This window comes from Trichoderma breve, chromosome 2 (genome assembly GCF_028502605.1).
Source record: "Trichoderma breve strain T069 chromosome 2, whole genome shotgun sequence".
Lineage (NCBI taxonomy): Eukaryota > Fungi > Ascomycota > Sordariomycetes > Hypocreales > Hypocreaceae > Trichoderma > Trichoderma breve.
Genome location: NC_079233.1, coordinates 3,154,993 through 3,179,603, shown reverse-complemented (window position 1 = coordinate 3,179,603; position 24,611 = coordinate 3,154,993). Strand labels below are relative to the sequence as shown.

The following is a 24,611-nucleotide window of genomic DNA, read 5'->3' as shown; positions in this document are numbered from 1 at the left end:
TGAGATATTTAGAAATATGGATACCAACATCCAGCGAGCGCTGAATGACAAGCTCTACGATAAGCGCAAGGTTGGGGCACTTGAGTACGGCATAGGCCTTGCCCAGCTGTTGATGCATTGACATATATGTGCTTACCTTTGTTGTATGCTAGACTTGAGAAGATAATACGAGATCTTGTTGCCTCTGGCGCGTTCCAGCGCGTTGAAGAGATTCTGGAACAGCTGTGTAATGACTATGCCTACGCTGTTCATCAGCCACATGCTCGCAATGGAGGCTTGATTGGTTTGGCCGCCGCGGCGATTGCGCTCGGTACGGTATGTTCAACTTTCTGCATAGCTCGATTGCCGACCTTACAAGCGATCTTTAAACGACATCTGCTGTTGTCTCGTCTTGCCTGCTGTACCATGTTTCCACTGTGTCATACTCCGTTGAATCATATCCCTCTTGCACATTGTAAAGGCTTCTACGCTCGATCGTGTCATCACTGACACTTGCTGCAGGAGTTACCTCGCTATCTTGTAAATATCGTGCCTCCTGTACTTGCTTGCTTCACTGATCAGGATGCGAGAGTTCGATACTATGCCTGCGAGGCTATGTACAATATAGCCAAGGTAGCCAAGGGAGAGATCTTGGCCTATTTCAACAGTATATTTGATCAGCTATGCAAGGTATGCTTGTTGATTCACCTAGTCTGCTGGTGAGGGAGTGTAAGAGTCCGAAATGACTGGCTTGTTAACGAAAACACTGCCTTTTTAGCTTGGAGCGGACTCTGAACTGTCAGTCAAGAATGGAGCTGAACTCCTGGATCGACTCATAAAAGACATCGTCTCTGAGTCAGCGGCTTCTTACATTTCGGTCTTGGAAACCTCTAGCCTCGACGATGATAATGGCACTGGCGGAGAGCCGCAAAATCTTCCTACAGCTTTCTCATTGCAGCGCTTCATCCCACTGCTCAAAGAACGCATCCATGTCATCAATCCTTTCACTCGACAGTTCCTTGTCGGTTGGATTACACTTCTAGACTCGATCCCAGACTTAGAATTGGTCACCTACCTACCGGAATTTCTTGGTGGGATACTCAAGTTTCTCAGCGATCAAAATGTTGACGTTAGAGTGGCCACACAAACTTGCCTTGACAAATTTCTAAACGAAATCAAAAGAATCTCCCAAGTGAAAAGAGGACTAGTTGAGAACAAGAAGTTCAAAGAAGGGGGGAAGCGGAAGAGACAAGAATCCATCGACAGCGCTGGCGGCCGCCCTAATTTGGAAGAGGGGGACGAGCTTGATTCCGACGCCTTGAACGACGACGATGAGGATAGCATGGAAGAGGACTGGATCCCCGGTCAGGATGTTGAAATCAATTATAAAGAGATACTGGACATCCTTACTGCTACGCTTGATTCTCCACTAGGTTCGTTTTGCATCCCATCTGGTTACTATACTTGCCATCTAATGACTTGATGCTGACAATGCTAAAGAGGAAGATTGTCTCCTTGAATCGCTCAGATGGATTGTTGAATTTCTCGATATTTGCCCCGAGGAAGTATTGCCTTTTACGCCCAAGATCCTTGCGCATATGCTCCCTGCAATGGCTAGCACCAAAGAGACAATTCGTCTCGCTGCGACCAGAGTGAACAGTTGTCTCATGGACTACGTGGTATCTCTGTCTGATGAATCTGATGTCAACGCAAGCCAAGGGGCAGTCTCAATGAATCACCGACTCTCGTTATCACAAGACAAGCAAGATAATAGCAGCCTCGGTCGGGTATCGATATCAAACTCTAGAGACAACGAGATACGTAGCGTAACACCAGGCAGCGGTCGAATGTCTTCCGCTGCGATCGCCACACCCGACGCCACACAAATCCAAGCGAACCTCGATTATACCGCTGCTGTTAATTCACTTACTCTACTGTTCCTAAATGACCACGAAGCTACCCGTGTAGCTGCTCTAACTTGGCTTATCATGCTGCACAGGAAAGCGCCGCGCAAGGTGTTGGCCTTCAACGACGGCACCTTTCCGGCCCTTCTCAAGACTCTTTCGGATCCTTCTGATGCTGTTGTTACCAGAGACCTGCAACTGCTGTCTCAAATTTCGCGAAACAGCGAGGACGATTACTTTGCCAGCTTCATGGTAAACCTGCTACAACTTTTTTCTACAGATCGCAAGCTGCTCGAAACCAGAGGTAATCTCATCATCCGGCAACTTTGTATCAGCCTCAGTCCAGAGCGCATATACCGAACGTTGGCCGATTGTATTGAAAAGGAGGAAGACGTAGAATTTGCTAGCATCATGGTGCAAAATCTGAATAACAACTTGATTACGGCACCTCAGCTCGCGGAGGTACGCAAGCGGTTGAGAAATCTTGAAACGAAGGTATAAAACTATGTCTATTATGAGCCTGCCCCCGACCTTTTCCATCTTTAAATCTTACAACTGAGAGCATTTCGATTAACACAACGTGTAGGATGGTCAGACTTTGTTTGTGGCTCTGTTCAGGTCGTGGTGCTACAATGCAGTTGCGACATTCTCCCTATGTTTACTTTCCCAAGCCTATGAACAGGCGTATCATCTATTACAAATTTTGTGAGTTCTATCCACAGGAAGTCTCTATAACATAGCGCTAATAATTGAATAGTGGTGAATTGGACATGACAGTCAATATGCTGATCCAAGTCGACAAGCTAGTCCAGCTAATTGAATCGCCCGTCTTCACATGTAAGTGCCTGAGCCGTTGAAGAAAATCAGTATGCGTAACCACACATACACTAACTTGTAGAAAACAAGATTTGCGCTTGCAACTGCTAGAACCTGAGAAATATCCGTACTTGTACAAGTGCATGTACGGAATTCTTATGCTTCTGCCGCAGTCCTCTGCCTTTGCTGCATTGAAGAACCGACTCAACAGCGTAAGCTCCATCGGGTTCTTGCAAGTTGTTCCACGAAGGTAAGATTGGCCGACATCCTGGATTCTCAAACTAGGAATAAAAGCTCTCCAATATTCTTCCTTTCCTTTTCCTTCAGTGCTAACTGGTGGTGATGGACATAGCATGGGAGCAACGCCGGCCTCTTCAAATTATGACCGACCAAATAGGTTGAAGGGGCGAGAAGATGGTGCCATACGATGGGTTGAGCTTTTGGAGAAATTTCGCAGTGTGCAGGACAGAGCAAGAAGAAGCCAACGACCCAACATTGAGATAGAGGATACTCTTTCAGCTGGAGTGAGCGAATTCCGTATAGGAGAGGCATCGCCGGAGAGCAAAAATAGAGACGGTATGCGAGGAGGTGCTGCTGGCCCGCCTGTACCTTTGAAAGACCAGGCACCACCAGTGGTTTCACCGCCAGTGAAAAGGTCGGGACTTGGAAGGCAGTTTGGGAGATTAGGAGGTGCCGTTTCGGGGAAGAACCGTCGAAATCAGTAGATACCAGAGTAGTGAAGACTGGGAAATAAATAGTGGATGCAAACAGCGATCTATATCTGTGCGAAGTTGAAGCCGACGCCCTTGACTGCAGCATGATTGTCCCCACTATAAGATGCTAATGGCGTTTATCGCGAAGATTCCAGTATCAATGATCACGAGTGCTGGTAAAATCATTAACATGTTGGCACAATAATAGGGGGAGATGAGGCACACCAGACCTACTCCTGTGAAAGAGCGGCAATCTGCTCGCTGAGATCCCTCACATGAAAAAGCAAGGCTTGATAGCGCTGTTCAAGCTCAATGACATCGCCAATCGCCATATACGGCGTCGCAATGGATGCACCAAGAGCGGTGACACGGTCATGGAGATCAGGGAGTTGGGCAGAAACGGTCTTGATTCGGCGCTGCACATCCAGGTTCTGCTTTGCCAGGTCAGAAGGTGGTTTATAGCACTCGCTCTGCAGCGTGTGAAGCAGCTCCTCAGCCGCCTCGGCCTCTCTCTGAATCTGACGGTCAAAGGCATCGACACGGGCTGCTGTCTGTTCAGCCCCGTATACCGTGCCCTGAAGACGAAGCATCAGGCTGCCAAGGTGATCAGGATCCGCGCTTGCGGTGGCCGCTTCAGAGGCCACGGCAGTGAGAACATCCAGAGCGTTCACGCCATCCTTTGGCAGGCTGTGCTCTATGGCATCGAGCAAATGGCCTTTGGTGAGAGTGATGCCATTGGCCGTAATGCCCGCCTCGGCCTTGTCGTGGGCGCTCAGCGCCTGGAGAGCCGTGGCATCGACCCGGGCAAGGAGGCGGCGCTGGTCATCGGCTGCTTCGTTTAGCGACACGAGGGCCAGCAGCGCCTTGAGCGTGTCCTGGTTTCGCTCAAAGGACGGCAGCGAGTTCTTCCATGCAGGGGATTTAGACGCAAGCCAGGCATCGACATAAGACCAGTCTCGGGCGGTGGATGCGGCGATGCGAGCGACGGATGGCGAGAAGATGGCCGCTGAGTTTTCATTTAGCCGATGAGCCATGGCCCTGGATGGTTATTTGAGCAGTGCTTTCTTGTGTGCTTGGCTTTGGACGTCTGAATGTGGTTGAGATGGAGTTGAAAGCCCAACCAAGCAGCTCAAGCTACTTTGCCCATGCGTGGTGCCTTATGCATGCATGCCACGTATCGCCGTTACTATTTTTCATCAAAAAGAGCGGGAAAAAAGACTGGCAAGGTGCAACATTCATATGGTATAGATGGATATACATAATCATCTAAATCGGTTCTATTTGTTAATTAAGTACGTAATAAATCGGGTATTATTCATTGGGCTGGTATCTCAGCATTCACGAAATAGCTGCTCTATACATCTTTGCTCTTCACCTTGGTCCATCTCTCTGCGATTATCCCCATAATTTCTTTCTGCGGGCTATTCGGATTCTCGTGTTTAACAACCTTCATTTGTTCTTTGACAAACAATTGGTACTCGCTTAATTGACCCGTTGGCGTCTGGCGTGGTGTTGGTTTCGTCTGCTCAAGTGAAGCCTTACAAGCGCCGCATCGATGCCTCTTGGGATCAATGCTTTTAGAGTGACGTTTATACTCGCAGCCACATGCTGTGCAGGTCCACACGTATTTGAAGTCGATCTCGTACGAATGTTTCGTGGTGACTTTGATGCCTTGTGAACCAAACAATTGGGTGCACTTCGCTGCCCATACTTTGAATTCTTTCCCATGAGGATTGTCCGTAATACCATTGATCATGAAGTTTGCCAAGTGGCAGAATTCATGTGCTATGACATTCAATAAGCGCAGCTCATCGTCAATGACCTTTTCGGAAAGCTCAATGGAAGAATGATGTCGATATTGCTTCACGTCCGCCTTGGCACTGTCACCTGTATGTTTGGAGATGATAGTTTCTCGCTTCCAGTTTGCTCGACCGGCGGTTGTCTTGAGAGTATTGCTCCACACAATCTTGACTCCCCCGGTGGACTGAGTCAATTCTCCAACCTTGCCGTGTGTGATTTGAGTATCGAGCTGCTGGAGGAAGTCTATTGCCAGCTGAGATTTTTTGGCGTCAAACGACTTCTTCGTCTGTCTTTTTGATGGCGATTTTGGAACTGTTGATCGAGTAGAAGACTTGGTTTTGTGATCCATTTCTGGTTCATCCCATTCATTATCAGAGTCCTGGAGTCGACCAGTATCAATAGCTGGCTCCTGAGATGCTTCTTTAGCATGAATTTCTCTACGGGAAGAGACCAGCTTCTTTTGCTTGCTCTCTTTGGGGGGCATGATGGGGAAACGCAGAGTATTAGCACCCAGCCCATCCTGGATATCAAGTAGAAGCTCTGACAATGGCCAGACTATATCTTTGCCCTCTTGGTGCTTAGGAAGCTGCGACTGACGACTCGATTTTGTGATTCGACTCCGGCTTGGTGATACGCTACCGGGATATTGTGTTAATGGTCCCTCTTGGCCATTGTAACGAGATCGTTCGGATGTGCTAGCCTGTGACTGAGGCAATCTCGATGCTGAGCCACTGGCATTCGAGATTGTGTTTTTGGGGACACCATTGCTTGTTTCCGAAGGGCCTTGAGGCTGCTTTAGTGACGCCTGCGACTCGATTTTCGAGGGTATATTGTTCTTGGTTTTAGGAGTCATGCGCGATCGAATATCGACCTCGTGCAGTTTGGATTTCTGGGTGCTTGTAGATTGGCCTAGAGGCCGAGAGGGCCTTCTCTCTGTCCCCCCTACATCATCATCACCAAACCTCTCCGACGACGACTGCCATCTCTTCCGTACTTCTCCCTTTACCAAGGCCGGCATGGCCTTCTCGGGTTCTGCATCGCTCAGGTCGTAGATAAAATTTTCTTTGTCGGTAGTCTGATCCTCCACGCTACTCTCATCATCTTCCAACTCAATAAAGATGACATTTTTCGGGATGGGCTTCGAAATAGGCTTTGGTTGCGAGAGCTGCTGTTGTATGCGGCCGGGAACACGCGTTAGGAGCGCATCCAATGATGGAAGTTCGTCATCACTACCGTAGAAGGGGTCGTCTTCCTGAGTACTCTTCATTGTCATAATGTCATAACATGATACGATACAGCTGTGGACATAAAGAGCTGCTTATGCGATGCTTGCGATAGAGCATTTGTTTACTTTCGACATAGGTGGATGCCGAGCAACCGAGTTGGGAGGATGGAGTGGGGCAGTGACACACTGGCCAAGAACATGGAAATCAAATGTCACCCACTAGCGCTGGAGGGAAAAAAATCGAAGAGCAGATCGGAGGAGGATCGGCAAATCCACGAGGAATTAAAGAAAAAATCATTTGTTTGCATTAATTATTATTACTTACTTGGGAAATCTCGACGAAAACAGTTATCTTTCACGTGAGAAAAAATATATATCTAAATTACCATACACACTCATTTCTTGTCTCCTATTAGCCCATTACGAAATTTATTCGACTTTCACTTCCATCCCCCGTTGTTTGCCTAAAATACCGGCCGGCTTTTATCGGTGAACAGGAACAGATAGGGCTGATTCTATGGCTGTCGCCTTCTCCACTTGGGGTTGCGACAATATCATACAGACTATTACTATTACAACCATGTCTATGGTCTATTACTTGAGAAGGGTAGGGGTGGCAGCTTTTGGCATGGAACTTAGAAGTGACAAGCTCATAACATGATTGACAGATGCCATGAAATTCGCCCATGAACTTAAGCAGTCGCTGGCTAGTCAAGGTAAACCCTTTTCCTCTCCTTTGGTTTAGCTGAGAGTAGCTCCAGCTGCGCCTCAAGTGTCTTCCAGTTGCTCACCATGATACTTCAGGCTTCCCGCCTCACTGGGTTGCCCATGCGATCCCATATGGCCAGCTAAAGAAATGTCTCAAGAAAGTTCAACGAGAGCTTCAAGAGCTGGGGCTTGACGCCGAAACCTTGCGCGAACTTCTCCACGCCAACACGGATTCTCCAGTCGCCTTGAATTACAGTCTCAACCGTATGTCTACCTCTAGAAAGATCATTCTACCTGTCTCCTTTTCTTGAACAGGGATGTCTTTGACCGATGTCGCTAACATTATGGAAATACACAGCATCTTCAAGCTCTAAACTTGTGCGACCCAAATTAACAGTACAAATCCATTTGCACGAGGGCAACATTATCGATGCATCGCTTGCGCCAACCACGCGCCATTTCTTCGAGAAAATCACCTCCGGGCGTGCTGTCGACTCCTCTGAAAGCGATAGGGAAACCAAACCAGCCAATACCTCAAACACCGAGACAAGCGACGAAGTGGCGCGTGCAACACCACAACCTCTCGCAGACGGAAGCCACGCAGGCCATGACAGTTACGATGTCATAGAGGTGCCCCTGAGATCTGACGGTGTCTTTTTTGACATTCTCCAGAGCGATCTAGGCGGCTTGGATGCTCTGCAGGCCACAGAGAAGGATCAGCTGAAACAAGAGGTTAAAGAGATAGGGAAACAAGTTTCACAAGTGTCCCGGCCGGCGCGGTTTTCTAAGAGCGACCTCGACCGCTGGAGGCACATATTTGAGCTGTATCTGGATGCGGAAGTGTTCTTTGCGACGCACGAGCAGGAACACGGAGCTCGCTCCAGTCAGAAAGCTCTCCAGCAGTTGCAGTGGTTTCAGAACCAGGTCCACAAGCAACAGCTTGTCAAGTCTTTCAAGTTGGCGGAAAGTCGGTCTGCCTTTTCGAAATTTCTTGAGCTGAATGCTACCCTCTTGAAACATCTACAATTTCAGGAACTTAACATGTTGGCAATCTCAAAAATATTGAAGAGTAAGATGACACGTTGTCCATTAGTTAGGTAGAGTATCAGCTAATGAGAGACATAGAATTTGATAAACGCACTGCGTTGGGCGTTTCGCGTGCCTTCCCGAGCGCAGTCAACTCGCGAAAGCTCTTGTCGGGCGATATTGCCAAGGAAGTGTGCGCCAGAATTTCCAACGAGCTGGTTTCTATTATACCCCAAATTAATGACTATCTTTGCCCGATATGCTATTCGATTGCATATCAACCAGTTCGTCTGGGCTGTCAACACCTTTTTTGCATTCGGTGCATCATCAAAATACAGCGACGCAAAGAGGAGTGCTGTCCCTTGTGCCGAGCTCATGTAGTCATGGATGCTTCCGTTGGTAAGTAACCCCCGCTGATGCTGTGGAACACTCTGTACGACGAGAATGGCACTCTAACATCATGTAGATAACATTGATGCTGAATTAGAGAAATTTATGAGAAAATACTTCCTCCCAGAAGTAAAGGAGAAGCAACGAGCTAATGACCTAGAACGGGGGGTAGAGGAGTTTGGAGAAGGCTATACACGGTCTGAATGTACCATCATGTGAGGTACTGAACGACAAGCATGTGTGCTCTTTAGAACGCTGTTTATGAAACGTTAATGTTTATTACGATGCCAGAAAGATAATAATAACTGATAATACCCCTTTCTATGGCGTGTTATATATTTTCTAAGAATCCGGGGTGCGTTTTGGTTACTCAGTGCCTGCTAACTATTATAAAACTATATATGTGATCTTGTTGAGGAAGAAACAAATTGAGCACAGTGACCGGATGCGTTGAGCATTCGTTCACAGCATCGTCTGTACGATGCTACTTCGTTGGTTTCAGGCTATCTACAAATTTTACACCATGATTCCTGCCGTATTTTTCATCCTAATGTCTGATTTCGTTGCCATCACTCAATGCGTACTTCTTTTGCGGCCTCGAGAGCTTTTCGGAAGAGAAGCTGTAGCTCTTCAGGCTCCTCTAATCCTACACTAACACGAACCAGGTCCGGGTCTACACCATACTTGGCAGCCCAATCTAATTCCCGATAATGGGCCAGAAGGACATAAGGAGAGCAGAGCGTGAAGTTGCTTCCCAGACTTGGTCCCTTTGCAGTGTCGAGGTTGTTGAAGAAAACTTGGGCGTGCTCGGGGTGATGGAAGACGACGGAGAGCAAGCCTCCATATCCGCCATCAGGAAGGCGGCAAGCCTCGTAGTTGGGTTTTGAAGGGTTGTACTTGGGATAATGCACAGTCTTGACAAGAGGGTCATCCCGCAATATGTCGCAAATTGTTTCCGCGTTGACGTTGATGCGCTTCACTCTGCTGGAGAAGTCGCGGCTGTTTCTCTCCATGAAGAGGATATCCTCTGTCCAATACGTGTTTTCGTAGATTTGTTCTTCAAAGACTTTTTTGAGCAGACTGTAGTGTTTTCCCTCCGGATTCAGGACCGTGCAGCCGCCCATGACATTCGAATCTCCCGAGAATATCTTGGTCAGACTGCTGACGACAATGTCGGCGTAGTGGAGGACATTAACGTTTGCAAATGTGCCAATGGTCTCATCGATGACGACGGCAAAGTTGTGCTCGTCTGCCAACTTGCGAATTCGTTTGAGATCCGGACAGGCGAGGAGCGGATTTCCCGGGAATTCACAAAAAAGGGCAAGGAAGCGCTCTCCATCTTTAAGGCGGCGCTCAAGGTCATCAAGTTCGTCCGACGAGGCATAGCCATAAAGGATACAGCCCGGTCCAAATTTCTCCAAAATCTTGAGCGTATCGACGTAGGGAAATCCAAAGTTGATGCTCTTGTGTGAACCCAGAGCAGCCACGAGAGCGCGGTGGGCGTTGAAGATGGCGTTCATGCCACAAGGATAAAGCAAGACATCAGTCTCATCGAGAGATTCAATGCCACGGGTATTAGCTTCGCCATTGGTCTCTGCCTCATCATTCATGTCGGCATCGCCAGCGAGAGAACCTGCGATTCTTCTGCGAATAGCCGATTTTGCTCGGGCTACTTGGGTAAGATTTAGATTTCTTCCAAACCGCTCTTCCAGGAAATGGAAACTTTCACGAGCCTCATCCGGATTCTCGGAAGTTGAAGGAGCCTTATTCTCGGAACCACCTGCATTGGGACCCCCAGTGGAATTGGCTCGTGAATATCGCTTTGGGCCACGCACAGGTTTCTCTAGGACAGCGTGGTGGTACTGTTGCTCATTAATTGGAATCAACTGGCCAAGTTTAAAAAGTTCATGGGAGAATTCGGCCCGTCGACTCGAGACTCCATCGCCGGTATGTTGCCAGTACTCTTTGGCCACTGGGAATGATTCCTCTGGGAAGATGACGCCAGAAATGGTAGGCGCCAGCTGTTTCAGCAACGGAGAAAGATCCTTGGACGTATCCAGAGCAAGATTAACGACAAAGATCTGTTTGGAGATTTGCGGAGTCACTCGCTGACGCATAAACTCTAGACATCTTTGACCAGCGGCAGCCGTGGCAAACAGCATTGCCTTTTGACCAGCACGTCCATAGGCGGTCAGAATGTCCTGAGCAAAGGCCTGAATGCTCTTGTGAATGAAAAATCTAATTGTCCAGGGAAATAAGCAAAGGCTACACGCGACACGGACAGTTTGATGCATCTCATCTCACTCACCGAGGGTAGCCAGTGACCATACGGCTCACAACTTGAGCATCGCCTTCTTCATAACCGACATTGGCCTGCCAAGTTGGCAATGAGACACTGACTGCCTGTAATTTCGATTGCAGATTGCATGAGTGAGTCAAGGCTGTCATCAATGTTTATATTTGTTGCAGGCCGAGAGACAACTTACATGAGCAGTGTCTGGAGGTATAGACTCTCCGAGTGAAATTATGGGCATTGCGGAAATGATGAATACCTTCTTATTTTACTTGGCCAATTCCAAAATAGAAAAAGCTTAGCTGGTATCAATGTTTGAAGTTTATAGGTTCAAGTAGATTGGAACTGTAAGTTGGTAGGTTGGCATTGGGCAAAATTATTTAGCTAGGTCTATAAAATGCTCCGTATACCGGCTTGGAGTAAGAGCAGAATAAACAAGATAATTGACTCTATGAAATGAGTCATTAGATTCACACTACCCTTGCTGCCCACTTTTCAAATAAATCATTCAGATGCTCTTATAGAAATATTAAATATTACTTCATTTTATAGATGACAATATAATCCAAATATTAACACCAAGATAATGAAATATATTGTCATGGTATGGCGTTCAAGTACCTGGATTACAGAGTGCATTAGCCCCGATTTCGCTCAGTGCTAGAATAAATAACAAGGCACTCTCTGAGGCTGAACCGCTGCATTACGCGCATGGACGGCGGAGCGTCTTGTGATGTCATCTAATTACCCCACTGTGGTATTAAGCTTAGCACTCGTCCTGCCAAATCTCTAACTGCGCGCGAACAAGCTTCTGGAATATCGCATTCTCATTCTCCTGCAAAACTCTTCATGACAAAAGACGACGAAATATCATTATAATTTCCTTCTGATAACCCGATACCGATACCGATACCGATAACCACCATGTCATCAAAATACCGAAGCACTCCCCTCTACGGCGGCGCCATCACCTGCGACTTGCCGAAACACTTTGCAGATGTCAGGTCAGCAAAAACCTTGCGCCTCATTGTCGCGCGCATTCTAGAAATATAACTTTAACTAACTTGCAACTTCATGTTCCTCTCTGCAGCAAACTGCGACAAGTCCCCGACAACCAAGAAGTCTGGATCGACAAGGATGGCTTCACGAGCATCATCTTCGAGATCACAGAGCGCGTGGGAGGCCCCGGATCCGGCCCCGAGATTGACGGCCGCGCCATGACCACACATCTGGAAGACATGGTCGGCTCGGACATCAACACGGTCAAGATCTGGAACACGGCCGAAACTGAATTCTCGCGCATGCAAGAGTAACGTCGCCCTCTTTATTTTCCCACGCCCGTTGTGCGCCATCCCAGCTTCACTAACAAGCAGGGGGGAAAACAGGTTGAAACACCCCGCATACACCCTCATCGCAACGCAGACCCCCAACGCCAGCCACTCCAGCGACCAAAGCTCCGCTCCAGACTTCACGGCCCTCACCTTGACTCTGCTGCGCCTCGAAGAGCAGGACACAGATATTCTCATCACCATCAACGTGCCTCACATCAGAGGAGAGTACGACGCCGAGGAGGTTGATCTGGAGCTGGGCAAGCAGGGCAAGCTTATTGGAGACGCTGTTGAGATTGCGGCTCGCATCTGGGAAACTTTTGTCATCAAAGACTGGGGGCTTTTTGGCGAGTCCAAGAGCCATTAATGCAAGTTCGGTGGACAGGCCTTTTACGAGTTAATGATTGGTTCACTTTGTTTCAAAAGAGAACAGCGCCGTCTCTCTTTTCTGCTTCATCTCAGTTATAAATCTACGACAAACTCTAAGCCAAAAAGAAACGTATATACTACTGGATTCATAGAATAACAATCTAGTAATATTTGATGAGCTCTTATAAACATATTCCTAAAACCATGTTTCCCTGTCGCAGACTAATAGAAGGCAACAAAATCCTGGTATATTATGCCTCTCACTCTAATCGATAAGACGCACCTTAACATGCCGGGTCAACTTCGGCAGCCTCTCCTCCATCCAATGGCAATACAGCTAGTGCGTGCCGATAAACCCCCAAAAAGGCTTGGAGTGTATACGCTCCAGCTAGTCGCAAACTTTTAGTGGGATGATGGTTGTCTGCAGTCTGGTCCACAGAGCAATGACTTCGGAGCAATGATCGTTTGGCATTGTTTAACCATTGTTCACCTAAACTAAGAGATATATATCAAAATGTCTTCACAAGTTGCAAAAGCCGCCCGGCGCGTGACTCATGAGCTTCATGGCATTGTTGTATCTGCTGGTCTGATGCAAAAAACCGTCAAGGTTCGAGTCGGTGGTCAAAAATGGAATAAAGTCATCAACAAGGTGTGTGAACATGCGATTGCCACGCTTCATCCCCTTCCGCTAACGAGTCCAAAGTGGTTTGCAGAGCCAAAGCACTACCTCGTGCACGATCCCAACTCCTCTCTTCGTACTGGCGACGTCGTCTCCATCGTTCCCGGCTGGCCGACCTCCAAACACAAGCGTCACGTTATCAAAAACATCATTGCGCCCTATGGCACTCCAGTCGAGGAACGGCCGCCGATTCCCTCACGAGAGGAGCGTATCGCCGAACGAGAAGCCAAGCGAGCTGTCAAGGCTGAACGAAGAATACAGAACAAGGAGGAACAGAAGGAATGATGAGGAGGGCACACGACAAAGGACAGAGGACATTGAATATCACAAATTCCAGTTGGCATGGCGCAACATGGCTGTATGAATAGATCGGGTAGCATCACTCCAGGGCTACACCTGTGTGAGATTATTGGCAAAGGGATGCTCATATTTTGCTTCCAGCAACAACCGAATAAGAGTTTAGCAATATAGCGCCTCTTAATGAACTCGCGGACGTCGGTCGTAATCGATCTGACAGAACTCGCAACACACACTACAGCTGCCACTTGATATTTCGATCGCGTATTGCCGTAGTTTGCGTACATGCTAACCTTGCCTTGAGCGGAAGGGATGCTGTATCTGGACGCAGGTAGGCAATTCAGCTCAGTTCAGCTTTAACCGCCACGCTCGCCGAACTTCTCAGCCCATTCTTCGTACTCTCGTAGACCTTGTTGGTCTACGCTCGGCCGAATAGATTTTAAGCTTTGCTCAAAATCTGAGAGATCCATGGGCCGGATTTGCTCCTTTGTCATATACAAAAGGGCCTCGCCTAGAGACCTAAGTGGCCCCATGGCTGCATCTTTGGCAAGAGCCGTAATGTCGGATCCCGAAAATCCTACCAGGCAGTTTAGTGACTGTTAATGTACTCGGGCGGCAAGGGGAAAGCGTGCTTACCAGTCGTTAATTGTACAAGTTGCTCTACATCTTCGTCTGACAGGCTGTGGTTTTGTTGTCGTAGTAATGTTCTCAGTTGTGTCTCCCGCGTCTTGGGCTCCGGTAATGGAATATACTGTCGGCGCACAAATCGTCGCCGAGCGGCCTCATCAATTGCCCATGGTAAATTCGTTGCGGCCAATACCAAGACTCTTTGGGCATCATTCCGCGTGCTCATTTTGCTATCCGCCTCTCGGCCGGCTGCCGCTCGTTGGAGCTCACTCCACTGAATGAGGAATTCGGTCTTGATCCTCCTAGTCGCCTCATGCTCGCCAGCATCCGATCGATGAGATAGCAGTGAATCGATTTCATCGACGAATATGATACTAGGAGCAAGCGCTTTAGCGAGACCGAAGAGCGCTCTCACTAGTTTCTCTGATTCTCCCAGATATTTGCTTGTTAGACTGCTGGCAGATATGGAGAAGAAGGTGGATTTGGATTCTGTCGCTACTGCGCGAGCCAGCATCGTCTTTCCAGTTCCCGGCGGTCCAAATAGGAGCATTCCGCGAGCCGGCTCGCGTAGGCCCATAAACAGGTCGGGGCGTAGGAATGGATATACTACAGTCTCCCGCAAAGAATTCTTCGCAACCTCCAGGCCCGCAATATCGCTCCAGTGAACTTCGTCTCCTTGTACAACAATATCGTTAAAGATTTGCTTCGCAGCGCTCTCGTCTATCCCAGGCGGCAGATTCTTGAGAATGGCTGCCTTTGTCATTTTCTTTGGTGTTTTATCGTTTTTAGCTCCCCATGCTGTACCCTCGGCAGCCTCTTCACTTGAGCGACTGTCAACTTGATTCAGAGTGGCAAACTCGGAGGATGGTCGTCTTGCATCGTCCCGGTACCGATCCCCTCGTTCTGTGTCGTATTTGTATAAAAGCGGACTGTCCATAACTATCCTCTTACTCCTGGAGGTACTGGATTCCCTTTGTCCTCCAGACATTTCCGGAGTGCCAGCCTTAGCACTTGGTCTCTTACTTTGAACTGACACGTCTTCAAAGACAGGGGGCTTTCGGGGGGTTGCATATTGCTCTGGTTTACTTGGAGTTTGAAATGACGCGGAGGCTTCTTGGCTGGACGAAGATGTCAGAGCACTTGACGCTGCGCTAATAGACAGAACTGAAGGTTGTGGAAGACGAGATTCATCAGACAAAGGAACCATGTTCCATTTTTGAGGCGATGTACGCTGAGACCTTGAGTCATATGATATCGTTGATTTCTGCGAACCGGGGGTGTTGCGATCCAGGGACTGACGCGGAGTAGGGCTTGATTTTGATGGCCGTCCTTCAGTAGAGAAGGGATTTAAGAAGTTGTCTCGAGATCCGGAAGTGCTCCACGCAATGGTCGCGGCCTTGCTTGGCCCGTCCGCTGCAGGCCTGTTCAATTTACGAGGAGTAGATGATCGATCACTGGTCTTCTTGGATCGCAGTGTAGTCCTCATAGTGCGCTTCTCGGGGCTTGGAGCCCGGGCCGCCTTGTCGCTTCGCATGTCAGGCAAATCTGGGGTTCTCGAAGTGGGAAGCGAGTAGGCAACTCGTTGAGTTGAATCGGCAGGGGTGCTATGGATCCTCCTAATCGCTTCTTCAGATGACGTCATTGCCTCAAGTGAATTCCTCGTCGAGAACGAAGGACGTGAAAGTTCGGAATATGTTACCGCAGGGATAGAGCCTTGCCCTATGGTCCCCGATACCTGGCTGGAGCTGCCAGTGGCTTGTGCGGTATTGTCACGATACGTCGAAGCAACGCCCTCTTGCCGGGACAGCTTCAGCGCTTCCAAGAGGTCAATTCTTTCTTTGCATTGTAGCTCCAGCTCTTTCACCGCGTCTATCAAGGCAGCATCCGTATCGGTGTATGTCCCGGCGACTCTTGGTGCGCTTGTCGACGCGTAGTATTCATTTATGCGTCGAAGTGCGGCCTTCCAATGTCGAGTAGCCTCGCTCTCATCGCCCTAAAGGGAAAACGAAGTGTCAGCCTGGGCAAGTAGTTGAGAACAGCATATTAGAACGAGATGAGGCCACCCATCATCGCCTTACCTGGCCTTCATAATACACAGCCGTTGAACAACTGAGGTAACTTGAATCATAGGTTTTCTGAAGGGCGGTGCTATCTCTGTTGCTGAGCATTGCATAGAAGCAGGGCCAAAGTCCCAGATGGGCAGCGAGTCGATTTCAAGGCGGGTGTCCTCTTCGTAGTGTGGTGACGTCTAAATCGCAGAAACAGAGCAATCAGGACTTGGATCTTGCAAGTAGACCATGTGCATGAAAATAAAGTGACATGCGACAGGTACGTCCCGGAATTATTTGATGGGTCTTCCCTTTCCCTTCCAAGCCCGTCTTTTTTTAGTTTTACAGTACGGAGTTCTTGGTACCGCTTTACACGTAACGCAGGCATGGCCCCACCTGAACTGACGCATTACAATGTGGCTCATTGAATCGATTCACCGAACGCTTATGGGAGCAATTGAATGATGCCTTCTATTTCTTATCAGACATTGTATGTTCGCTATGGCTTCAGGTTATCCTTGATAACGAACTCATATGTATAATCAACGTCTGAGCCGCGAGTAACCTGTCATTCCCACGATTTACCCATAACAACACTCCATTTTGTTCTGACTAACGATCAGCTTCGCAAAGCAATCGAATGTCAACACCGCGTAATATGCATCCAAATGGCTGCGTCATATGAAGCCGCTCATATATTTAAGCACCCACTCCTACTAACTCTGTCGACGCGCCTCCAACAGGGCGATTGGTGGAGGGCAAAACACCAAATCTACCATATGTCTTTTGGTCAACGCTGACATAGTGCGGCAATATGGCAAGGAGGTTCAGGCGAGATTCGATCCATCGAAGTGCCCACTCTGGAGGTGCGAGCAACTTTACGTAGCCAAGGCCAGCTACAAAACGGTTGTTAGTTGTAAGATCCACGGCTCATGTGCAAAGTTGGAGACCATACCGATATAACCAACGCCAACGCCACAAAGATGGCCCAACAAACTAGTGCTTGGCAGCAGCGCGGCAACAACCACTATCATAAGTAGGGGCGTGGTCCAGGTAGGGAGTTGATATGTCCCAATGACCAGATATGGGTTCGATTTATACGTTCGGATCGCTTCCATGCCCAACAGCAAAAACACCCAGATACTACCGAGACCAAGTTAGTATAACCAATCCCTCTCGTTACTCCTGAGCATTGTTGAGGTAGTTTTACCTGGCGCCCATGACGGCATGGTTGGCACGGAGTATGGCAATCTCAATGAAGAGATACAGAACGGCAGGAATCGTTGTCAGAGCTGCTTCCGTTAGACCAATGGCATAAAGATTGGGTTGAGGATATATCCCTACGTCCAAAGAAAAGTGCCAATGTAGTCAGAGTTCCATATTCGCTTTCGAATCGTTCCATCAATGGCGTCAACGCAACAACATTGAGAACTGCATGGAGGAAGTTGAGATGGATAAGAGGGAATGTATTCAACCGGTATCCTAAGGCCAAGTCAGATCATTCACAGCCAACCCAGATTTCAGAGCACATTGATTACCTGCTGCAAAGGACATCTTGTCCGGGATCAGAGAGCCCCAGAGCCTCACATCCCAGTAGCCCGGCAAGCTAGCCAGCCAGAAACATATTATCGCCAGTAGGATAGCACGGGTAAATAAAGGTAAGCGAAAGATGTATGATCTTGCCCTCAAGGTATTGAAGCCTTGGATACTCGGCATCGCTGCTCGTGCGCCAGTCGAATCAGTCCCCCAAGTATCCGGCACTTGGTAGACTGCACAGCTACTGCACCTAGGGAGTTTAGTAGGTGGTAGGTACCAAGACAGAGATCAGGTAAATCTCAATGCACTAAATCGCGGCGGTCCAGGGCGACTCGACGCAAGAAGCGCAATGTAAGCAACAAGTGAATAAAAAAAATTACATAAGATAACTTCTATAAGCTAAAATAAATTCAATGTTTTTACAATTTATTATAAGCTAAATTAATTTTTATTAGAAATAATGATTCATAACAATACTTAGTATAACGATTTTTTTAATACTTCATGGTATTTTTCTAAAGAAAAATAATTAAATAATGTATTTATATAGTTTAATTGAATTTTAAACTGAATTTTTAAAGATTTTTTGTCATTGTATAGCACTAAAAAAAACTTCCCTAACGGGATTAACACTACATAGGTATTTTAGCAAGACGTTAAAAGCATGGCCGGCTAACGGTCGTGTTGTTGCCTTAGAATGTGAGTCCGGCGTAAGGCAGACAATTCTACTTCTGTGTACCAACCGTCAACCTCCGAGAGATCTACTGCCAATTCAAACCACGGTCTTTTCGCCAGGACCACCATCTAGCCAACATGACGACGCGACAAGCTGCTCTGTCAGTACATACATCAATCAAGCCTGCGACCGTCGACGTACTCGATTCTAACCGATAATGTCCAATTTCTAGGTCACTATACCGTCGCTCATTGAAGCTTGCGCTGGACTGGGCTGTCCATCGTCACCTATGGCGAGGCCAGGCGCTCTATATTCGGTCCCTGTTTGAGGCCAACAAGAAGGTCACAGATCCCCGGCAACAGAGAGTCAGTCAACATTACCCGCGCTTCAATGGAGGACCGCCATTAATTCTCTTGCAGGCCCTGTTAGCGGAGACAGAAAAGTTACTCGAAAGCTGGAAACACCCCGACCCATACGTTCCGCCAACCGCACCAGGAGGTGAGACGACACATACAATCGCGCATACGAAATAAAACAGAAGCTAATTGAGCAGGATCCAAATTTGAGCGAAACCTACCATCTCCGATCTTAGACCGTGAGCGAATGCACACCCTGCGCTTGTTTCGACTGCTAATATTTGATAGCTCCCCCACACCACGCGAATGGGCATTGAGGACTTTGCTTGCGCCAAAATTAGATCATGGGTATATAGTAAAAAATAATGCATTCATTCTAGCAATCACGCCTATTTTCATCCAATCGCCATGCGTATGTAATCTGGGGTAGGTAATCCAAGTGCATGTCTAGTATAGGTGAGCTACTTGATTCATATAAGAGACATAAGAATGGTTGGAGGAATAAGTTCTACCGCCTACACCCAAAAAATTGCATCGATGATATCAATGTAGTGAATTGTAGTAATAGTAGCGATTTTTATTCGATATTTAATTTATTTTCAATTTATTTTGCATTACCCGCTATATAATCCCATTGTCGCAGGTGATGTAATACGTACACAAGCCCCTCTTCATCTAGTAATATCTTGTCACTCACTTCCCTCAAGTCAGTCCTCTCCACTACTTTCTGCCACCGTCAGGCTCATCTTCAATACCCAACTTATAACTTGACCTCTTCATCACCAGTCCTCACCCACATAAAAGTAACCATGTCTTGTATATTCTGCCGCATTATCAAGGGTGAGTTTAGCAAAACGAAAATGTCAAAACGCCACTACCAAGACAAGCTACCCCTCCCGCTCTTACAACAGAACTAACAGCATCTTGCACCAGGCGAGATCCCGGCTCTGAAGCTCTTTGAGAGCGAAAAGACGCTTGCTTTCCTCGACATCGGGCCGCTAAGCAAGGGCCATGCTGTAAATCTCCTCCTACCCATCAAGGTCACCGGCAGACTACTAACCCTGTGCCACTAATGTAGCTTGTCATCCCAAAGTATCATGGCGCAAAGCTGGCTGATATTCCCGATGATCAGCTCTCCGAGATTCTGGTAACACATCCGTTAATTGCTTCATCTACTTCTTCACGTGCTAACCATATGTTTGCTTCATTCAGCCTACTCTCAAGAAGCTGGTGACGGCTACTGGAGCCACGGATTACAACATCCTCCAAAACAACGGAACCATTGCCCACCAGCAAGTGCATCATGTAAGCCTCAACTATATTGTGACTGCGAAATGCTGAGTGAATGACAAGCTGACATTGACTGCCACAGGTCCACTTCCACATGGTATGACCACTACTACCCTCGATCAGTTCAATGCGCCAGCCTTTGACTCTAACTAATGCCCTCGGATTAGATTCCGAAGCCCAATGAGACTGAAGGCCTGGGCATCTCCTGGCCCGCTACTAGCGGTGATATGGAGAAGCTTAAAGCTCTGTGTGAGGATATCAAGGCCAAGATGTAAGTTTCGCCTTGTGATATCACAGGTCTGCCGACCAGCGCTATTAGGATGGTATGATTTACGCGAGGTACGCAGACAATGAAAATATTATATATATGTCTATCCTCCATAGAACCCGCAGGACCCCAGTCTATCCAAAGTTTTCCTGGTGCTTGGCCGTTTCTTTAATCTACATCGTTGATTGACGTGTCTAGATTCCCATTCCCATCAGCAGTCGCTGCCCTTGAGGGTTCATACCAGTTCGCCGCAGCACCGCCCTGTAATATTCCCTGTCTGTCGTAGAGACAGCGCGCGCGCAGATATGGGTCGAGTCTCCAATAGTCTTCCTTGAGCTGTGTTGCCAGTTCGTCCCTCTTAGCCAGGACTTCTTTGCTTTCGCCCTCCTTGTGTATCCACTGTAGAGTCGCGTCCTCGTACTCCTTGACAAGCTTTTCCCTGCCCGCGAGAAGCTTTGCCTTGGTTTCAACATCCTTCATCAAGTCATTTTCGCCAGCGACAGGCTCCACATATTTGAATTCCCAGTCTTCGTCACCTCCAAGCTCCTTGAGGATGTGCGAGGGTTCGATGAATTCCTGCAAGTCACCCTTGTTATTCGTGAAATGAACCTTGGCCGCCACCACCGGATCCAGCCAGCCGCGGATGATCTTCCAGATTCCTAACGCCAGCGTCAGTAGTCGTTCTCCCTCTTAAATAAGTAGTCTTTTCTTCTTACCTTGGAAGATCCACGGTGCGTTGTGAACAAGAACAGCTCCAAGAGATTCGGGATAGTTGGCTTCGAAGCACTTGATCATAAACTTGACAGGAGTGTAGTCCATGTTTGCCATGGAAAATCCAGTCATATCGAAGATGATGGTCTAATAGTTTGGTTAGTAACATCCGCAACCTCGAGTGGAAAATCCCAATCCAAGGTAACATACTGCTGTATCAACAGGTGGTCTCAACACCATTCTCGCCGTTTCAATTAGGAAAACGGTGTATCTCTCCAGACTCTCTTCGCACTGCTCTCCTTGACGATGGAGACGGACTCTGACCACACAAATTGGTCGGCCCTGCTTATCCACACCATGCAAGAAGCTTTTACCCATACGAAGCTGCGCCAAGAAGTCTTCGCCAACCTTCTTGGCATCTTTCTCGCCCTCCCGCGCATTGACAACAGCTCCCTCCTCGCCATTCGCCATGATGTCAAGGTCCACCTTCATGTCGCTGTGTCGCCAGCTCATGGTAGACACCAACATGACCAGGGCCTTGTCCACATCCCACTTGCGAGCTCGAAGGAAGCGCAGCGCGAGGGCATCCGGGTGGTCATGCTTCACCATGCTCCAGAAAGTCTCCCGAATTGCCTCCGGGCTGTTGGTCGCAAGAACCTCTTGGAAGTGTTTGGTCTGGCCATACTTGTCGTCTTCGGCAGCCTCGCTCGCGGTGGTGGCCTTTTCGTTTCCCTTCCTCTTAAAGACGCCAAATCGCCTCTTCTTCTCTGCTTCTGCCGGTTCCGCTTTTCCCTGAGCTGCCGTATTCGTACTGGCAGAAGCATTGTCCTCAAGGACGCCACAGAGCTGGAAGAAGGCCTGCCACAATTGGCGCAGCTTCTCTTCCTGCTCTGGGGTGAGGTTGCCCACGTGCCCCGGTGCGATTTGGTCCGGCATGCTGTTAGATGGCGGGGAAGCGATCGCAATGTCTTCCGGAGTCGCAGTAGTTGCTGGGTGCTCGCGCAAGTTGGCTGTCGCAAGGTAAGAGATGGTGACGACGGCGAGAACGATTGCGGCGCCGGTGGTGTATGTGACGCTGCTGCGAAGATCGAGATCGCGGCTGGTCCGGATCGGCTTGCGCAGAGGCGAATATAAGATGCTACGCTGGGCTCTGAAATGTCCGTCGAGCGAAGATGCCGGAGTTGGATGGTCGCAGACGTAAGTGTTTGTGGTCACTTGCTTATTGACCTCACGTGCTTGCGATCTGAAGGCGCGAGAGCCGATTGAAATGGACGAGACGGAAGTCGATCTGGTTAACGTGGGGAATGTCCGAGACCCAGGCGATACTAGTGCGAAAAACCGCGATGCTCTGGAAATGTTCACTTCCAAGCTCAAGCACTGCCTTGTTGGAGGCCTCATGTGCAGTGCAATTTGCAATTCGGAGAGTCGGGCGCAGTTTGGATGCGGGATGAACGAATGAGCCGGCTCCCACGGCGGAAAAGAATGTCGTATGGAGGGATCGACTTCAATGCGGAGAATAATAGAGTAATAGAGTAAGGCGGCACTACGTATTTGAAACAGCCAGGTAGGTCGGATTAGGTAAATTTAGCATATGCTTATACTAGTTTTTTAAGTCAGCTCCAACCAGGCTATCCAGGGTCATATTGATTTGTATGGTAAACTGTTTTGTTTTTTGTTTTTTGAATTATGTAAATACTATCTTTTGCAAACAAAGAATGCCGAATAGGCACGTCCAGAGCATCTGTTTTTCTTGGTTCTAATAGTATTATATACCGTACTATCCCTCGTAGATATACAAATGCGATGTGTTTATAGCTCATCCAAAACATGGATGTACTTCTTGTCCTCCTTCTTTTCCTTCTCCGTAGCAGGGGGGAGGTCGTAGTAATTAGAGCTTCGGAATCCTTGCTGTAGAGGAAATTAGACGGCTGACCGGCCACGTAACAAGCTTCAGAGTACGCATCACTTACCAGATAGTGGTAGGTAAAGTTGGCGATGTCACCTGGCTCGATACCAAGATCTTTGAATGTGCTAGCTTCAGGGTCAATGACTTGGTCAATGAATTCTCGCTCCACTTCATCCGCAGAGATGGTGTGCCACCACAGAACGTCGTTCAGGACCTTGGCAGCTGGTTTTAGGATGGCCTTGGGCACATTGATGTGTCGTCGCTTCTTGAAGATTTCCTTGTCCACCAAAGCTGCAATCTCTGCCAAGCTGTACTGCTTGGGCCCATAGAGCTCGAAAGTCTTGCCGGCCGTTGAGTCATCATACAGCATCTTCTCCAGAGCAGCACCCACGTCGATGGACTGTGAATATGTCAGCGCGGCTGTTAAACAATTCTATCTGCAGATACCTACGTGGACTGGCCAGAATTTCTCCTGCATGTTGTTGGCTGTGAATAGGTTCAGTACGGAAGCAAGCTTCAGCAGAAGGTTATCCTCAAATCCGAAGACGGGCGCCGGTCGCACAATGGTGGCCTCAGGGAAGATGTTTCTGGCAACAATCTCTCCACGTCCCTATTGTTGCGCAAGTTAGTTCTATACTTTCACAGTGAAATGATCGCGCATACCTTTGTTCTGAAGAATTCAGAGGGTGAGTTGACATCGGCATTGTGAGACGAGACGTGAATGTAACGATCAACGTCGTACTTTGCGACGGCCTCAGCAATACGCTCTGTTCCTTCCACATGCACATCCTCAAGGGTAAAGTTCCTATCACAACTTAGTATGTCGTCGAAATCGAAGTGTTGGTCTTGGTCATTCGTACTTGGTAGGATAGTCCCGGCCAACAAGGTTGTACACGACATCCGAGTGCCTCACACTTGCTTCGATGGAAGCAGTGTTGCGAAGATCGTACTCCTGCGAGTGCATCAGAATTAACTTGTTCAATTTATCCAATTCGTCTGTGACAGCCATACAACAAAAATAACGCGGCCGAGGTCACCAGTCAGTTTCAGGTGTCGCTTTGTCATTTCTTCGCGGAAAGGGACGACAACGGTGCATCCCTGACGGGCTAGATATGAAGAGTTAGAGCCGTAGCAGATATTCATGCGCTTCAATTCGTTGAACATACCGAGGCGGTTCACAATGTACCGACCCAATTGACCCGTCGCACCGAAGACTGTCGCGGTATGTCCTATCCAGGCTGTTAGCCCCCTAACCTCGAACCTCCAGCGTCGAATATTGCGATCGTACCTCCGAGAGAAGACCTGGAAGATGATGTTAATTGACTTGTCTCCATATCAGTTGCGTGCGTTGCTTACCGGCCTCCCTCTGTCCGTAGAATAGTTTTGCCAGTGCGTGTGATTGCTACATCGGATAGGGATCGCTTGCTGCTGACGCCGGCGGCGACGGAACTGCGGAGAGCTCCCCGCGAGAATAGAGCGAGCACCATGTTGGCCGAATTAGCAGCAGGGAGCAGCTGGTGAAGACTTTGAGCTGGCCAATTCGGGATTGTTGTTGACGCTGTCTATTGACCCTCCCACCAAGATCATACAAGTCAGCAAGCAAGTCGAAATAAGTTGCGAGGAGCACCACGCTAGTATTTCAGTCTAATCCAGATATGGCAATATG

The 24,611-nt window shown here is 48.3% G+C and overlaps 11 protein-coding genes across 11 annotated transcripts; 6 read left to right on the top strand and 5 right to left on the bottom strand.

Moving 5' to 3' along the window:
- Positions 1-16: 16 nt before the first annotated feature.
- On the top strand, positions 17-3,424 carry T069G_03196 (vacuolar 14 fab1-binding region domain-containing protein; the record flags this gene model as incomplete). The annotated part of the gene is made up of 9 exons (XM_056170406.1): positions 17-84; positions 153-315; positions 502-669; positions 758-1,412; positions 1,480-2,378; positions 2,470-2,588; positions 2,641-2,720; positions 2,790-2,949; positions 3,052-3,424. 9 exons carry the CDS (start codon positions 17-19, stop codon positions 3,422-3,424), a joined length of 2,685 nt encoding a protein of 894 aa, XP_056031298.1.
- Positions 3,425-4,766: 1,342 nt separating this feature from the next.
- On the bottom strand, positions 4,767-6,479 carry T069G_03195 (sprT-like family domain-containing protein; the record flags this gene model as incomplete). Its single annotated transcript, XM_056170405.1, has 1 exon — positions 4,767-6,479. One exon carries the CDS (start codon positions 6,477-6,479, stop codon positions 4,767-4,769), a length of 1,713 nt encoding a protein of 570 aa, XP_056031297.1.
- A 631-nt stretch (positions 6,480-7,110) lies between these two features.
- Positions 7,111-8,780, top strand: T069G_03194 (SPX domain-containing protein; the record flags this gene model as incomplete). The annotated part of the gene is made up of 5 exons (XM_056170404.1): positions 7,111-7,153; positions 7,242-7,409; positions 7,504-8,214; positions 8,271-8,570; positions 8,638-8,780. 5 exons carry the CDS (start codon positions 7,111-7,113, stop codon positions 8,778-8,780), a joined length of 1,365 nt encoding a protein of 454 aa, XP_056031296.1.
- Positions 8,781-9,130: 350 nt separating this feature from the next.
- On the bottom strand, positions 9,131-11,095 carry T069G_03193 (cys/Met metabolism PLP-dependent enzyme domain-containing protein; the record flags this gene model as incomplete). Its single annotated transcript, XM_056170403.1, has 3 exons — positions 9,131-10,799; positions 10,870-10,964; positions 11,048-11,095. The coding sequence occupies 3 exons, from the start codon at positions 11,093-11,095 to the stop codon at positions 9,131-9,133; spliced, it is 1,812 nt and encodes a 603-aa protein (XP_056031295.1).
- A 683-nt stretch (positions 11,096-11,778) lies between these two features.
- Positions 11,779-12,549, top strand: T069G_03192 (ran-interacting mog1 protein domain-containing protein; the record flags this gene model as incomplete). The annotated part of the gene is made up of 3 exons (XM_056170402.1): positions 11,779-11,858; positions 11,945-12,163; positions 12,240-12,549. 3 exons carry the CDS (start codon positions 11,779-11,781, stop codon positions 12,547-12,549), a joined length of 609 nt encoding a protein of 202 aa, XP_056031294.1.
- Positions 12,550-13,065: 516 nt separating this feature from the next.
- Positions 13,066-13,515, top strand: T069G_03191 (ribosomal protein s17 domain-containing protein; the record flags this gene model as incomplete). The annotated part of the gene is made up of 2 exons (XM_056170401.1): positions 13,066-13,200; positions 13,255-13,515. The coding sequence occupies 2 exons, from the start codon at positions 13,066-13,068 to the stop codon at positions 13,513-13,515; spliced, it is 396 nt and encodes a 131-aa protein (XP_056031293.1).
- Positions 13,516-13,883: 368 nt separating this feature from the next.
- Positions 13,884-16,322, bottom strand: T069G_03190 (ATPase family associated with various cellular activities (AAA) domain-containing protein; the record flags this gene model as incomplete). Its single annotated transcript, XM_056170400.1, has 4 exons — positions 13,884-14,104; positions 14,164-14,984; positions 15,045-16,147; positions 16,233-16,322. 4 exons carry the CDS (start codon positions 16,320-16,322, stop codon positions 13,884-13,886), a joined length of 2,235 nt encoding a protein of 744 aa, XP_056031292.1.
- Positions 16,323-16,901: 579 nt separating this feature from the next.
- Positions 16,902-17,756, bottom strand: T069G_03189 (rhomboid family domain-containing protein; the record flags this gene model as incomplete). The annotated part of the gene is made up of 5 exons (XM_056170399.1): positions 16,902-17,098; positions 17,158-17,345; positions 17,413-17,494; positions 17,547-17,684; positions 17,741-17,756. 5 exons carry the CDS (start codon positions 17,754-17,756, stop codon positions 16,902-16,904), a joined length of 621 nt encoding a protein of 206 aa, XP_056031291.1.
- Positions 17,757-18,551: 795 nt separating this feature from the next.
- T069G_03188 (complex 1 protein (LYR family) domain-containing protein) lies at positions 18,552-19,087 on the top strand (the record flags this gene model as incomplete). The annotated part of the gene is made up of 5 exons (XM_056170398.1): positions 18,552-18,574; positions 18,647-18,779; positions 18,834-18,912; positions 18,968-19,009; positions 19,059-19,087. The coding sequence occupies 5 exons, from the start codon at positions 18,552-18,554 to the stop codon at positions 19,085-19,087; spliced, it is 306 nt and encodes a 101-aa protein (XP_056031290.1).
- A 492-nt stretch (positions 19,088-19,579) lies between these two features.
- On the top strand, positions 19,580-20,335 carry T069G_03187 (HIT domain-containing protein; the record flags this gene model as incomplete). Its single annotated transcript, XM_056170397.1, has 6 exons — positions 19,580-19,610; positions 19,704-19,786; positions 19,849-19,917; positions 19,983-20,075; positions 20,143-20,157; positions 20,228-20,335. 6 exons carry the CDS (start codon positions 19,580-19,582, stop codon positions 20,333-20,335), a joined length of 399 nt encoding a protein of 132 aa, XP_056031289.1.
- A 161-nt stretch (positions 20,336-20,496) lies between these two features.
- On the bottom strand, positions 20,497-24,432 carry T069G_03186 (CRAL/TRIO domain-containing protein; the record flags this gene model as incomplete). The annotated part of the gene is made up of 13 exons (XM_056170396.1): positions 20,497-20,987; positions 21,045-21,186; positions 21,250-21,423; positions 21,478-22,282; positions 22,877-22,947; positions 23,010-23,345; positions 23,397-23,555; positions 23,609-23,750; positions 23,806-23,897; positions 23,957-24,051; positions 24,112-24,174; positions 24,234-24,247; positions 24,302-24,432. 13 exons carry the CDS (start codon positions 24,430-24,432, stop codon positions 20,497-20,499), a joined length of 2,715 nt encoding a protein of 904 aa, XP_056031288.1.
- Between the last annotated feature and the right edge of the window lie 179 nt (positions 24,433-24,611).